This window comes from Scyliorhinus canicula, chromosome 2 (genome assembly GCF_902713615.1).
Source record: "Scyliorhinus canicula chromosome 2, sScyCan1.1, whole genome shotgun sequence".
In the NCBI taxonomy this organism is placed as follows: domain Eukaryota; kingdom Metazoa; phylum Chordata; class Chondrichthyes; order Carcharhiniformes; family Scyliorhinidae; genus Scyliorhinus; species Scyliorhinus canicula.
In genome coordinates, this window is record NC_052147.1 from 233,515,189 (window position 1) to 233,530,394 (window position 15,206).

A 15,206-nucleotide genomic window follows, 5' to 3' on the forward strand; every position below is an offset into this window, starting at 1 on the left:
AAACCTAGAATTTTGGATTCTACAACTGTAGCATAGATCACCTTGATCAATCCAAATAAATAGAAATATCTAGGGTTGTTTTGGTTTTTAAATGTTCAGTATGATGCGTTTATCACACATTCGACTGTGAAGGTAATTGTTCCAAAGAAAATTTCTTCACGTTTCCAACTGCAAGGGGGCAAGCTAAGCTAAAAAACAATATTCAGATCAAATGCTATTGATCATAAATACATCCACTAACTAGTTGTAAATCATATACGTTATGATCTTTAGCCAGATTCCAAATTGTTGGTGAGACCCAGGTCAGGACCAATAACGCTTTGTTTAAAGTAAACAGCTTGAGATTCAAGACACATACTAAGTAAAGAATGCCGCAGGATTCCACAGGTTTGGAACAATCAAAAAAATGCTTTACTATGCAAGTTCAGGAAGATTAAATATTTTATATTATCTATCTTATACTCTTAACATTTAGGGTAAGTATGAGGTACATGTGAATTAACAGGCAAACTGTGGTTGAACACACCCCATGACAGAATATATGCCAAATGCGACCAAAACACATTCCATGGATGCCTCAACAACCTGCCCAGACGTCAGTCACACTGAGTAAACCAATCTCACTGAAACTGATAGTAAATTTAACAAATAATAAATTGTCCAATCCGGTGTAATGGTTATTTTAAGTGCAATTCTCATCATTCTCCATTTTGCAATGTTTTCAAAAACAAGTTATTTGAATACTCTTAGCAATTGTTACATTTATAATCTAAATATCAACCTATGAAGGTCAGTTACTTCTTCTAGACTTAACCGCGAAGAGCATAAGGATAATCTACAACATTCCTTAAATTTATATAAATATAAAAAGCACATTTGAACATTCTAATAAACAAAGTGTGGAAATCGCTAGTCACCTATGTTTACACAATGAATTTCCTAATACATAATTATTGGGAAACAATCTGAAAAAAAAATCACTGGATATACTGCACATAGTTTTATCTTCATCGGGTTCATACAAGCAAGTATTATATTTGACTAGAAATTGTCTGATAAGTTAACAGTTAACAGCATAATGCAGAGTTGTCCAGAATATTTCTAAGTAACTAAATAGATGGGTTTAGCTGACATTCACGATGCATAACCTGGGATAAGTTGGTTACATTCTTGAGACCTACATTCAAAAGACACACAACAAAATCTAATCGACATGAACATTCTAATATTATTCAGTTAACAGTAAGTAAAACACTTATGTTTTTTATGCCTACAATAGCTTAGACTGCCTCCCTAAAACTGAACCAACAAATCCAGAAAGCATGTCTAGGAAAAGGATGCACAGCACCACTGTTAAGCCATGGTCACTTTTTATTGATAGTGTCAGGTGAAATTAATTGGTCTACATCATCACTTTGTGAAATCTATGAAATGGTGCCAAGTAGACCACAGAACAGTTTAAAATATTACAGTTGACAGTAGTTTTGTGTCACATTTTCTTTTTGTTTGGTGGAACGTAAAACTGCAATGCACATGAAAACTGTTACCTTAACAACAGTAATTTTCAAGTCCAGCAATTCTTCACATAGCTAAGCTTACCTATCTGCTTTGTAATGGAACACAGTTTTCGTACCCCTGCCCCATCAAGAAAAATAAACCATAACTGACTAACACTAATACGTGCCTGCAAAACATAGATTGCACAATCATAATTCTTTAATATTCAACTCTCCACCATAAAGACAAGGGGATACCAAATTGGAAACTTGTTTTCCCCTGTTCAGGATGGTTACCTGACCAGTAAAATCCTGGTAATTTTACCCTCAAATGTTCTGATTAAATGGTCACAGATAAAATGACCTCACATAGACTGCCTTGACTTCTATGGGTCCATCGTAAAGGGAGTCATCTGGTGTAATTTTACCTTAAATTACCTTTTTAAAAATGGACTTGTTGGGTCACAGGTGCTTGGCACCCATCAATAACTCACACAAGTGACAACTCTTCATTTACAAGCCTTTTCCATAAGTATTCACAATAATTGATCCTTGTGGAGCATCACAACTGAGCCTGACCCTACTTGGGACCTTTTTTATTTAGCAATTCAATGTCTAAATCCATTGAGCCATTAGGGATCTAAGTGGAAAAAGTGGAAATATTATCCACTAATCTCAATTTTTTCATTTTAATTCTTTGATTTATTCTTTTAAGTAATGTTGTATACCCAGTTTCTATAGTGCCCAGGATTCCAGGCATCTTTTCATCAGATTACAGAACACACAGTGCAAAGAAAGAGTTACAAAATGGCCGACAATGTGCTCCATTACTTATTGCTATACATGGCATCCAAAGTAAACCTTTTAACTTAGAATAGAACAATAATCAAAACAAATTTCTGATGTTCACAGAATCATCAATACAGAAGTTCTACCAATCATTAACAATTGTGCAGGATTTTTTTTGATAAAACTGAGGCACTAACAGTAAAACAAGCAACACAAGTGCAAATAGTAATTGTATGATTGACATGCTCGTGAAGTCTACTCAACAATTTGTGCCAGTCAGTACCATTTATATATGTTCAAAATCATTGAGCTTATTCAGGGAATCACAGAAGATTTAGCTAATTTACCATGGAGTACTGTAGAGGTAGTTCAGTTTTGTTCAATACACAAAGTATAGTATTAGCACCCATGTCATTCGACATAGCCATGGTTTCTTGGAGTGTTTAATCAACTGAGATTAAAAGTCGCAATCATGCCTTGTACCTACCAAGAAAATAGAATTCAGTCCTTTTGGTAAAGCACCTGGTAGATTTCTTCGAAAAGTGTTGCTTTGCTCTGGCAGTGTTCAAACTGGACCACTTTAAGATCCTTTGATAAGAGAGTGCATTGAAGTTAATTCCACACACAAAGGAAAAAGCCAACGACCAGAGGGAGGAAGTTAGCCACTAGTAACCAAAGAGTAACTACCAGTCCTGATGAGCTGGAGCAGGGATCTAGAGTTAATGAAAAAAAAATTAACAAAATCTCTAAATTACTGAAATAATTTAGATTTTCTGGACCACAGAATATATCCATTTGTTTTATTATGTTATATGAAGATTCAACCATTATCATAACAATGGGCGGATTCTCCGGTCTGCCAGCTGCGTATTTCTCAGCCGCCTCTCACTGGGATTTCTCATTGTAATCACCCCATGCTGCCGCGAAACCCGGTGGTGGGGATGCGCTGTCGATGGGAAAATTTAATCGCAACGACTGGAGAATTCCAGCCAATATCACTGTTAGAAGGCCATGCTGCCAGTGGACATTTATTTTTCTTGATAGGATAAATATCAAGATGCACACCTTTATGTATAGCAAGATCAAAACGTACAATATAGCTCCTGGGAAATCTTGCAGGTGGTCAGACAAAGTGGAGCCTATGAATTTGAGATAGGGGTCTCACACATGACGGAACGTATCAGACTTAGAACGGACCACAGATGTCAGGAATTCCGTAGGGATAGACTCCATGACTATTTTATGCCAGTTTTGAATTGAAAGTTACGGTGGACATTTTTAATGAAGTACTACATAGAATTTTTCTTCATCACTGAACCAAAACATTTCCTTTGGAAGTTAACAACATAAGCTGAATGTTTAAATATTTTATTTGGAAGTCTGAGAACACAAACTAGCTGAAAACGTTTTAGAAATGTGGAAAAATGTACGCTTTTGGTCAATCATTCAAGATGTTCACTTTAGAAAGAGTTTTGTTAAAAGACCATTGCTGGAAAAGCATTAATCAGCTTCCACTTTTAAATGTACATGTATACTTTGTAGTTTTGTACAAGTATACTTGTAGTGCAGAACTTAAGTTCCACTGAAAAAGGGGATATGCTGTCAAAGCTTTTCATCTTTCATTCATTGGGACAAACAAAAGAATACCAAATTTCTAAGGAGGCAATCATTTATTTAACAATTTCAGATCATCAGTCAGGCTCACAATGTGGCACACTTCAAAAATTTGTTCATGGGACGTGGCCGTTTCTGGCTGCGCCTGCATATATTGCTCATCTCTGAGGGAAATTAGAAGTCAACCATGTTGCAGTGGATCCGGAGTCACATGTAGGCGAGGCCAGGGAAGGCAACAGATTTCCTTCCCTAAAGGACACTACTGAACCAGATGGATTTTTACAATAATTGACAATGTTGTCATGGTCGCCATTAGACCTTTAATTACAGATTTTTATTTATCATCATCTGCCCTGATGGAATACGAACCCTGAACATGACCCTGGGTCTATGGAATACTTGTCCCATGACAATACCATGACACGGAGATGCAGTTCAAAATGGTGGGAAGGGGTTTTAGCTATCTGGGGATTCAGGTGGCAAGGGTCTGGGGTCAGCTTCATAAACTAAATTTGGGCAGGGTGATTGAGCAAATAAAAGGGGACTTCCGTAGGTGGGACGTGCTCCGATTGACATTAGAACATAGAAAAATACAACACAGAACAGGCCCTTTGGCCCACGATGTTGTGCCAAACTTTTGTCCCAGATTAAGAACAAATTAATCTACACCCCATCATTCTACTGTAATCCATGTACCTATCCAATAGCCGCTTGAAGGTCCCTAATGTTTCCGACTCATCTACTTCCACAGGCTGTGCATTCCATGCCCCGACTCTCTGGGTAAAGAACCTATCTCTGATATCCCCCCTATATCTTCCACCATTCACCTTAAATTTATGTCGCCTTGTAATGATTTGTTCCACCCGGGGAAAACGTCTCTGACTGTCTACTCTATCTATTCCCCTGATCATCTTATAAATCTCTATCAAGTCGCCCCTCATCCTTCTCCGTTCTAATGAGAACAGGCCGAGCACTCTCAATCTTTCCTTGTAAGACCTACTCTCCATTCCAGGCAACATCCTGGTAAATCTCCTTTGCACCTTTTCCAAAGCTTCCATATCCTTCCTAAAATGAGGCGACCAGAACTGCACACAGTACTCCAAATGTGGCCATACCAAGGTTTTGTACAGCTGCATCATCACCTCACGGCTCTTAAATTCAATCCCTCTGCTGATGAACGCTAGCACACCATAGGCCTTCTTCACAGCTCTATCCACTTGAGTAACAACTTTAAAAGATCTATGAACATAGACCCCAAGATCTCTCTGCTCCTCCACATTGCCAAGAACCCGACCGTTAACCCTGTATTCCACATTCATATTTGTCCTTCCAAATGGACAACCTCACACTTTTCAGGGTTAAACTCCATCTGCCACTTCTCAGCCCAGCCCTCCATTCTATCTATGTCTCTTTGTAGCCGACAACAGCCCTCCTCACTATCCACAACTCCACCAATCTTCGTATCGTCTTCAAATTTACTGACCCACCCTTCAACTTCCTCATCCAAGTCATTAATGAAAATCACAAACAGCAGAGGACCCAGAACTGATCCCTACGGTACGCCACTGGTAACTGGACTCCAGGCTGAATATCTGCCATCCACCACCACTCCCTGACTTCTATCGGTTAGCCAGTTCGTTATCCAACTGGCCAAATTTCCCACTATCCCATGCCTCCTTACTTTCTGCATAAGCCTACCATGGGGAACCTTATCAAATGCCATACTAAAATCCATGTACACCACATCCACTGCTTTACCTTCATCCACGTGCTTGGTCACCTCCTCAAAGAATTCAATAAGAGATGTGAGGCAAGACCTACCCCTCACAAATCCATGCTGACTATCCCTAATCAAGCAGTGTCTTTCAAGATGCTCAGAAATCCTATCCCTCAGTACCCTTTCCATTACTTTGCCTACCACCGAAGTAAGACTAACTGGCCTGTAATTCCCAGGGTTATCACTATTCCCTTTTTTGAACAGGGGCACGACATTCGCCACTCTCCAATCCCCTGGTACCACCCCTGTTGACAGTGAGGACTAAAAGATCATTGCCAACGGCTCTGCAATTTCATCTCTTGCTTCCCATAGAATCCTTGGATATATCCCATCAGGTCCGGAGGACTTGTCTATCCTCAAGCTTTTTCAAAATGCCCAACAATTATCGCCTCGAGCTTACCAGTCTGTTTCACACTGTCCTCTCCAACAATATGGCCCCTCATTCGTAAATACTGAAGAAAAGTACTCGTTCAAGATCTCTCCTATCTCTTCTGACTCAATACACAATCTCCCACTACTGTCCTTGATTGGACCCACCCTCGCTCTAGTCAATCTCATATTTCTCACATATGTGTAAAATGCCTTGGGCTTTTCCTTGATTCTACCCGCCAAAGATTTTTCATGCCCTCTCTTAGCTCTCCTAATCCCTTTCTTCAGTTACCTCCTGGCTATCTTGTCTGAACCTTGTTTCCTCAGCCTTACATAAGTATCCTTCTTCCTCTTAACAAGACATTCAACCTCTCTTGTCAACCATGGTTCCCTCACTCTACCTGACAGGGACATACATATCAAGGACACGTAGGGCGCGATTCTCCGCTCCCCACGCCGGGTGGGAGAATCGCAGGAGGGTGGGGCAACTCACGACACAGGTTTTTCACGGCGACCGGCGATTCTCCAACCCGGATGGGCCGAGCGGCCTGCCGTTCACAACCGGTTCACGACGGCGGCAACCACACCTCGTCGCTGCCGTCGTGAACATGGCGCCAAACGCTGGTTTGACGCTTGTGGGGGGCGGAGAGAGGAGTGAGCACCACGGCCGTGCTCGGGAGGGGACTGGCCCGCGATCGGTGCCCACCGATCGTCGGGCCGGCGTCTCAAAGAGACGCACTCTTTCCCTCCGCCGCCCCGCAAGATCAAGCCGCCACGTCTTGCGGGGCGGCGGTGGGGAAGACATGCGCATGCGCGGCTGACGTCATTAGGCGTGCCAGCCGCGTCATTCTCGGCGCGCCGGGCCTTGACGCCAGCGACAAGGCCCGGGGCCGAGAATAACGGAGCGCCGCTCCTAGCCCCCCGGGTGGGGGTGAATAAGGTGAGAGGAGTGGCCTCCGAAGCCGTCGTGAAACACGGCCGAGTTCACGACGGCCTTCTCGATTTTCCACGGGAGCGGAGAATTCCGCCCATAGTATCTGTTCCTTGAACAAGTTCCACGTTTCAATTGTGTCCGTCCCTGACAGCCTATGTTCCCAACTTATGCACTTCAGTTCTTGTCTGACAGCATTGTATTCACCCTTCCCCCAATTGTAAACCTTGCCCTGTTGCACGCACCTATCCCTCTCCGTAACTAAAGTGAAAGTCACAGAATTGTGGTCACTACCTCCAAAATGCTCCCCCACTAACAAATCTATCACTTGCCCTGGTTCATTACCAAGTACCAAATCCAATATGGCCTCCCTTTTGGTCGGACAATCTACATACTGTGTTAGAAAAGCTTCCTGGACACACTGCAAAAACACCACCCCATCCAAACTATTTGATCTAAAGAGTTTCCACTCAATATTTGGGAAGTTCAAGTCACCCATGACTACTACCCTGTGACTTCCGCACCTTTCCAAAATCTGTTTCCCAATCTGTTCCTCCACATCTCTGCTTTACTGGGGGGCCTATAGAAAATTCCCAACAAGGTGACTGCTCCTTTCCTATTTCTGACTTAAACCCATACTACCTCAGTAGGCAGATCCTCCTCGAACTGCCTTTCTGCAGCTGTTATACTATCTCTAATTAATAATGCAACCCCCCACCTCTTTTACCACCCTCCCTAATCTTATTGAAACATCAATAACCAGGAACCTCTAACAACCATTCCTGCCCCTCTTCTATTCAAGTATCCGTGATGGCCACCACATCGTAGTCCTAAGTACCGATCCATGCCTTAAGTTCACACACCTTATTCCTGATGTTTCTTGCGTTGAAGTATACAGACCTCAATCCATCTCCATGCCTGCAAGTACTCTCCTTTGTCAGCGTTACCTTCCCCACTGCCTCACTACACGCTTTGATGTCCTGAACATCGGCTACCTTAGTTGCTGGACTACAAATCCGGTTCCCATTCCTCTGTCAAATTAGTTTAAACCCTCCCTAAGAGTACTAGAAAACCTCCCTCCCAGGATATTGGTGCACCTCTGGTTCAGATGCAACCCGTCCTGCTTGTACAGGTCCCACCCGTCCCCATAATCCGCTCCAATTATCCAAAACCTGAAGCCCACCCTCCAACACCATTCCTGCAGCCATGTATTCAACTGCACTCTCTCCCTATTCCTAGCCTTGCTATCACGTGGCACCGGCAACAAACCAGAGATGACAACTCTGTCTGTCCTGGCTTCTAACTTCCAGCCTAACTCCCTAAACTCGTTTTTACATCCACACCCCTTTTCCTACCTACGTCGTTGGTACCATGTGCACCACGACTTCTGGTTGCTCCCCCTCCCCCTTAAGGATGCTGAAGACATGATCCGAGACATCCCTGGCCCTGGCACCCGGGAGGCAACTTATCTTCCAGGAGTCTCGCTCGCGACCACAGAATCTCCTATCTATTCGCCTAACCATTGAGTCTCCTATCACTATTGTCGGGGAGGATACAGACTGTGAAAATGACAGTCCTCCCAAGATTGCTGTTTGCATTTCAGTGTCTCCCAATCTTTATCACAAAAGCATTTTTAGGAAAATGAACGTGGCGATTGCGGGTTTTATATGGGCTGGAAAAGCCGAGAGGGTGAAGAAGGTCCTTCTTGAGCGGAGGCATAGGGAGGGAGGCTTGACCCTTCCGAACTTTATTAATTACTACTGAGCAGCTAATATTTCGATGGTTAGGAAGTGGGTAGTGGGGGAGGGTCAGTGTGGGAGCAGGTAGAGGCAGCATCGTGTAAGGGCACGTGTCTGGAGGCTCTGTTAACGGCACCTCTGCCGTTCTCGCCACTCATTACTCAACAAGCTCAGTAGTAGTGGCAGCCCTGAGAATGTGGGGGCAATGGAGGCAGCATACGAGACTGGAGGAGGCGTCAGTGTGGTCACCGATCTGTAATAATCACCGGTTCGCTCCGGGGGTTTGGATGAGGGTTTAGGAGGTGGCAACGGGCAGGGATTGAGAGATTTGGGGACCTTCTCATTGAGGAGGGTTTCCCCAAGCCTGGAGGAGCTAGAGGAGGAATTTGAGTTACCGGGTGGGAATGGATTCCGGTACCTGCAGGTACGGGACTTTGTCCGGATGCAAGTTCCAAGCTTCTCTCGCCTCCATCTACAGGATAAGGTGATGTCAAAAATAGGGGTTGGGGAGGGGAGGGTCTCGGAAATATATAAGGAATTGATGGAGTGGCAAGGGATCCCAATCGAGGAGGTGAAGAGGAAGTGGGAAGACGGGTTGGGTTGGGTTGGGGGAGGGGGGGGGGGGGTGCAGGGAGTTGGATTATGGGAGAAGGCCCTGAAAAGAATAAATGCATCCTCGTCGTGTGCCAGGCTTAGTCTGATCCAGTTCAAAGTGGTCCACAGGGCTCATATGACTGTGGCCCGGATGTGTAGGTTTTTTGAGGAGGTGGAGGACAGGTGTGGGGGAAGTCAGGCAACTCATGAACTTTTTGGGCGTGTCCGAAACTGAGGGGATTTTGGAAGGGATTCGCAGATGTCCTGGAAGGGAGGGTGACTCCGGGTCCAGGGGTGGCAATATTTGGAGTGTCAGAAGGTCCGGGAGCCCAGGCGGGGAGAAAGGCTGACGTTTTGCCTCCCTGGTGGCCCGGAGACAGGATGGAGGGACTCGGAGCCTCCAAAGTCGGGGGTGTGGGTCACTGACATAGCATAGTTTCTCAGGCTAGAGTAGATCAAGTTCGCCTTTTTTTTGCGTGCGTCAGACCGTTATGTTCTTTAGAATGTTAATATGTTAAAATTGTAAATGCCTCAAACCTCAAGCATGGCAAAGGAACTCAGTCATTTTATGGAGCAGATGGGAGCGGTGGACCCCTGGACCCCTGGACACCCACCCAGGGGAGAAGGAATTCTCCTTCTTCTCCCCTGTACACAACGTATACACCAGAATTCTTTGTGGTGGGGAAAAGGGTGCTTCTGGGGACAGACAAAGTAGAATACTCTGCAATTGTGATATCAGACCATGCTCCACACTACATGGACGTGAGGTTGGCGATGGGCAGGGCCCAACGCCCCACATGGAGGTTGGACGTTGCCCTACTAGCTGACAAGGCCTTCAATGAAAGGATATCGCGGGCCATAGCAGAGTACACACGAACAACTAGAACGGGGAGGTCACACCCTCCATGTTCTGGGAAGCGCTAAAGGCCGTACTAAGAGGGGAAATCATCGCTTTCAAAGCGCAAAGAGATAGGGAGGAAAGGGCGGCTAGCCAGCAGCTGGTCGACTCCATACTGGAGGTGGACCGTAAATACTCCGAGGCCCCGACCGTAGAGCTCCTGGCAGAGAGGAAAGAGCTACAAAGGAACTTTGATCTGCTCTCCACCAGGAAAGCAATGCACCAACTCCGCCAGGCACGCGGGACCCTATATGAACACGGAGACAAAGCCAGCCACCTGTTGGCACACCAGCTGAGAAAGCAGTCAGCCACCAGAGAAATTGCACAAATCAGGGATACCAGAGGCACGCTAGAAACAGAACAGAAAAGATCAACAAAACCTTCAAGGCCTTCTACCAGGGGCTGTACACCTCAGAGCCCCCAGTGGCGGAGTCCGGGATGAAACGGTTCCTTGATGGACTGGACATTACAGTCGTGGGGGAGGGCAGAAAACGGGGCTTGGAAGCACCACTAGCGCTGGGAGAGATCATGGACAGCATTAGCTCCATGCAGGCAGGGAAGGCGCCAGGACCAGATAGGTTCCCAGCGGACTTCTACAAAAAATTGCAACAGCACTGGCCCCGCACCTGTGGGAGATGTGGTCGCAGAGGACCAGACGAGTTTTGTCAAAGGTAGACAGCTTACCTCGAACATCAGGCGCCAGCTGAACGTGATAATGACCCACTCCGGGGTGATCGTCTCCCTAGTCGCAGAAAAGGCCTACGACAGAGTCGAATTGAAATATCTCATAGAGGTACTGGAGCGGTTTGGGCTTAGAACAGGGTTCACCTTCTGGGTAAAGTTCCTATACAACGCTCCCATAGCGAGCGTATGGACCAACAATACCAACTCCCGATACTTCCAGCTGCACAGGGGCATCAGACAAGGATGCCCACTGTCCCCGCTGCTGTTCGTTCTAGTGATCGAACCACTAGCAATAGTGCTCAGAGCAGCAAAAAGCTGGAGGGAGATCCGAAGGGGAGGCAGAGAGCACAGAATCGCACTCTATGCAGATAACCAGCTCCTCAACATTTTGGACCCACAGAGCAACATGGACGGAATCATCGCGCTCCTGAAAGAGTTTGGTGCCTTCTCGGGCTACAAATTCAACATGAGCAAAAGCGAGATCTTCCCAGTACACCCACAAGGAAAGGGGGGCAGCACTAACAGGACTGCCGTTTAAACAAGCCCGACACACATTCCGCTACCTGGGGATCCAAATAGCTCATGACTAGAAAGGGATCCACAAATGGTACCTCACCAGTCTGACAGAGGAAGTAAAAAAGGACCGGCAAAGATGGAGCACACTCCCACTCTCCCTCACGGGGGAAGAGTCCAGACGATGAAAATGAACGTACTGCCCAGGTACCTCTTTCTACTTAGATCCATTCCGATATACATCCCCAAGGCCTTTTTCAAAGCGCTGGCCAAACTAATCATGGCGTTTGTATGGGGGGGAATGCTATGATCCCGAAGAGGGTCCTACAAGAAACAAAATCTCCGGGGGGTTGGGGGGGCTAGCCCTCCCGAATCTACAATTCTACCACTGGGCGGCGACGGCAGAGCGAATAAGGGGATGGATCAAGGAGCCAGAAGCCGAGTGGGTGCACGCGGAAGAAGCCTCCTGCATGGGGACCTCCCTCCGGGCCCTCGCCACGGCAGCACTCCCATCCCCACCCAAAAAACACTCCAGTAGACCGGTGGTGATAGCCACCCTCCAATCCTGGAACAAACTATGGCAGCAATTTGACCTTGACTGACGCCACCTTCAAAAGGTGGGGGCAGGACGGAGGGACACTGACAGTCAGGGACCTATACACGGACGGCAGGTTCGCAACACAGAGAAATTCCAGCTAGCCAGGGGGAATGAGCTAAGGTATATACAGCTCAAAAACTTCCTACGAAAGGAGACAAGGACGTACCCACAACCGCCACGACAGACACTACTGGAAGAACTACTGGACGCAAGCATACTAGATAAAGGAAACTGTAGTGACATGTATGACTGACTGATAGAAAGGGCCGACACCGTACTGGACGCACCAAGAAAGAAATTGGTGGAGGGCCTGGGGATTGAGATATGGTGTGGACTCTGGAGCGAAGCACTGCATAGGGTCAACTCCACCTCCACGTGCGCAAGGCTCAGCCTGACGCAGCTAAAAGTGGTACATAGAGCCCACTTAACAAAAACCCGTATGAGTAGGTTCTTCCCAGAGGTGGAGGATAGATGTGAACGGTGCCAAGGAGGCCTGGCCAACCACGCCCACATGTTCTGGTCTTGCCCCAGACTTGCGGGGTACTGGACAGCCTTCTTCGAGGCAATGTCCAAAGTGGTGGGGATGAGGGTGGAGCCATGCCCGAAAGTGGCGGTCTTCGGAGTTTTGGACCAGCCAGATCTATTCCTAGGGAGGAGGGCGGACGCCCTTGCCTTTGCCTCCCTGATCGCCCGCCGTAGAATCCTATTTGGCTGGCGGTCAGCAGCACCACCCAAAGCTGCAGGCTGGCTGTCCGACCTCTCGGAATCTCTCCAAATGGAGAAAATCAAATTCGCCATCCGAGGGTCAGACGACGGCTTCCACAGAACGTGGGAGCCATTCACACAATTGTTCCGGGACCTGTTTGTGGGAAACGAACAAGTGGAAGAATAGCCAGGTAGCCAAGAATCAGGGGAAAGTAGCCAAAGCATGAGAGGGAGAGATAGACCGGGAGAGGTGGGGAGGGACAGCTAAACCTAAGAGGAAAGAAAGGCGAACCACAGGGGGGGGGGGGGGGGGGGGGGGTGTGGAGAGAGAGAGAGAGAGAGAGAGAGAGAGAGAGAGAGAGAGAGAGAGAGAGAGGAAAGAAAGGCGAACCACAGGGGGGGGGGGGGGGGTGGAGAGAGAGAGAGAGAGAGAGAGACAGGGACAAGAGAGGAGAACCAGGGAGGTGGGAGGGAGGCAGGGAAATGATAGCCGGAAGGAAGGCACGGGATACAATAACGAACATGGCATCACCAGGAGTGGGGAACGAGGAGAATAAAGACAAAAGATGGGAGGAATGGCAGAAGCGGAGGTGAGCGCAAGACGGCAGCGAGATCCGTCCGGGAGAAGCAAGCGACAACACCAATATCAAACCCATTCGAGTATTGCCCACTGTAATTGTTTCTCCGGCACCCGAATGTATATTTACCTCCCCAGTCTCCACCCCCACCCTCCCGCCCCCCCCCCAAACAGTCGCCTACTTATGTGTTGTAAATAATTTTGCCAGGTGTACAGAGTTGCTGCTGTTGAGCTGATGCACAATACCCTACCAGTTATTTTATTTTTTATTGTAATTTTTTTATTATTCACTATTTTCTTTTATTTGGTATGTTGGGGTGTGCCCTTCTCTTCTATATATGTTTCTTATCCTGTGTGCATAACGATAAATATACTTAGTTCAAAAACCCATTTATTTATATATATATATATATATATATATATATATATATTAAAAATTATAAATGCCTCAAGAAAGGGTTTCCTTAAAAAAGACAATACTATGACACCCCACTGTCTCCCTTAGAAGCTACATATATTCATACGGAAGGACCTGTCTCTGTAGACAAAAAGGAACATGCCCACCACACATTGTACCTTTCTGAATGAATAGGAATGGGGTAAACAACAGTTCCGTGGTAATATCACAATCAATTTGCCAACAAATCAGCACCATTTTCTCATGCAGTATAAATTATTTGACATTTGGCATTCTTGAATCTGTCCTAATGAGTGCAGGACAAAAAATGACTGACAGCTCATCTCATTTTTCAGCAATGTACACTTTATTCCCTGACAGTTAGGTCATAAGATAGAGGAGCAAAATTAGGCCATTGGGCCCATTGGGTCTGCTCCACCATGCTATCATGACCCATTCTCCTACCTTCTCACCATTTTTTTATTATTCACTATTTTCTTTTCTTTGGTATGTTGGGGTGTGCCCTTCTCGACACGAACGCTAACATTGCATTTGCCTTCCTAACTGCCAACTGAACCTGCATGTTAATCTTAAGAGAATTCTCGACTAGGACTCCTAAGTCACTTTGTGCTTCTGATTTCTGAAGCCTTTTCCCATTTAGATCCCCTTATTAATCAAGAACCTATCTATCTCTGTCTTTAAAACACTCAGTGACTTGGCGTATACAGCCTTCTGCGGCAAAGAGTTCCAAAGATTCACCACCCTCAGGCTGAAGAAATTCCTCCTCATCCCTTCAATCTGAGGCTGTGCCCTGAGTTTCTGGTTTCTCCTACTAGTGGAAATACCTTCTCCACATCCACTCTATCGAGGCCTCTCAGTATTCTGTAAGTTTCAATTAGATCCCCCCTCGTCCTCTAATCGAGTACAGACCCAGAGTCCTCAACAGCTCCACGTATGCCAAGTCCCTTAATCCGGGGCTCATTCATGTGAACCCCTTCTGAATCCTCTCCAAGGCCGGCACATCCTTCCTTAGATACAGGGCCAAAGCTGCTCGCAATATTCCAAATGGGGCCTGACCTGAGTCTTATACAGCCTCAGAAGTACATCCTTGCTCTTGTATTCTAACCCTCTCGACACGAACGCTAACATTGCATTTGCCTTCCTAACTGCCAACTGAACCTGCATGTTAATCTTAAGAGAATTCTCGACTAGGACTCCTAAGTCCCTTTGTGCTTCTGATTTCTGAAGCCTTTTCCCATTTAGAAAATAGTCTATGCCTCTATTTTTCCCACCAAAGTACACAGGATAACATTTTTCCACATTGTATTCCATCTACCAGCACTGTGCTCACTCTCGTCGCCTGTCCAAGTCCTTCTGCAGTCTCCCTGCTTCTTCAACACTACTTGTACATCTACATATCTTTGTAGCATCTGCAAACTTAGCATCAATACCCTCAGTTCCTTCTTCCAGATTGTTAATATATATATTGTGAATCACTAGCTTTCGGAGCACTCCTTTCCTCATG

At 46.0% G+C, this 15,206-nt stretch overlaps 1 protein-coding gene across 2 annotated transcripts in view; it reads right to left on the reverse strand.

Moving 5' to 3' along the window:
- Window positions 1-391: 391 nt before the first annotated feature.
- lmln (leishmanolysin-like (metallopeptidase M8 family)) overlaps window positions 392-15,206 on the reverse strand; it is a 145,674-nt gene continuing 130,859 nt past the window's right edge. For both annotated transcript variants that reach the window (XM_038789793.1, XM_038789794.1), the window contains one exon: window positions 392-2,998. In XM_038789793.1, the coding sequence (XP_038645721.1) occupies window positions 2,898-2,998 (101 nt within the window). In that variant the 3' untranslated portion in view covers window positions 392-2,897. The remainder of the gene's footprint in view (window positions 2,999-15,206) is intronic.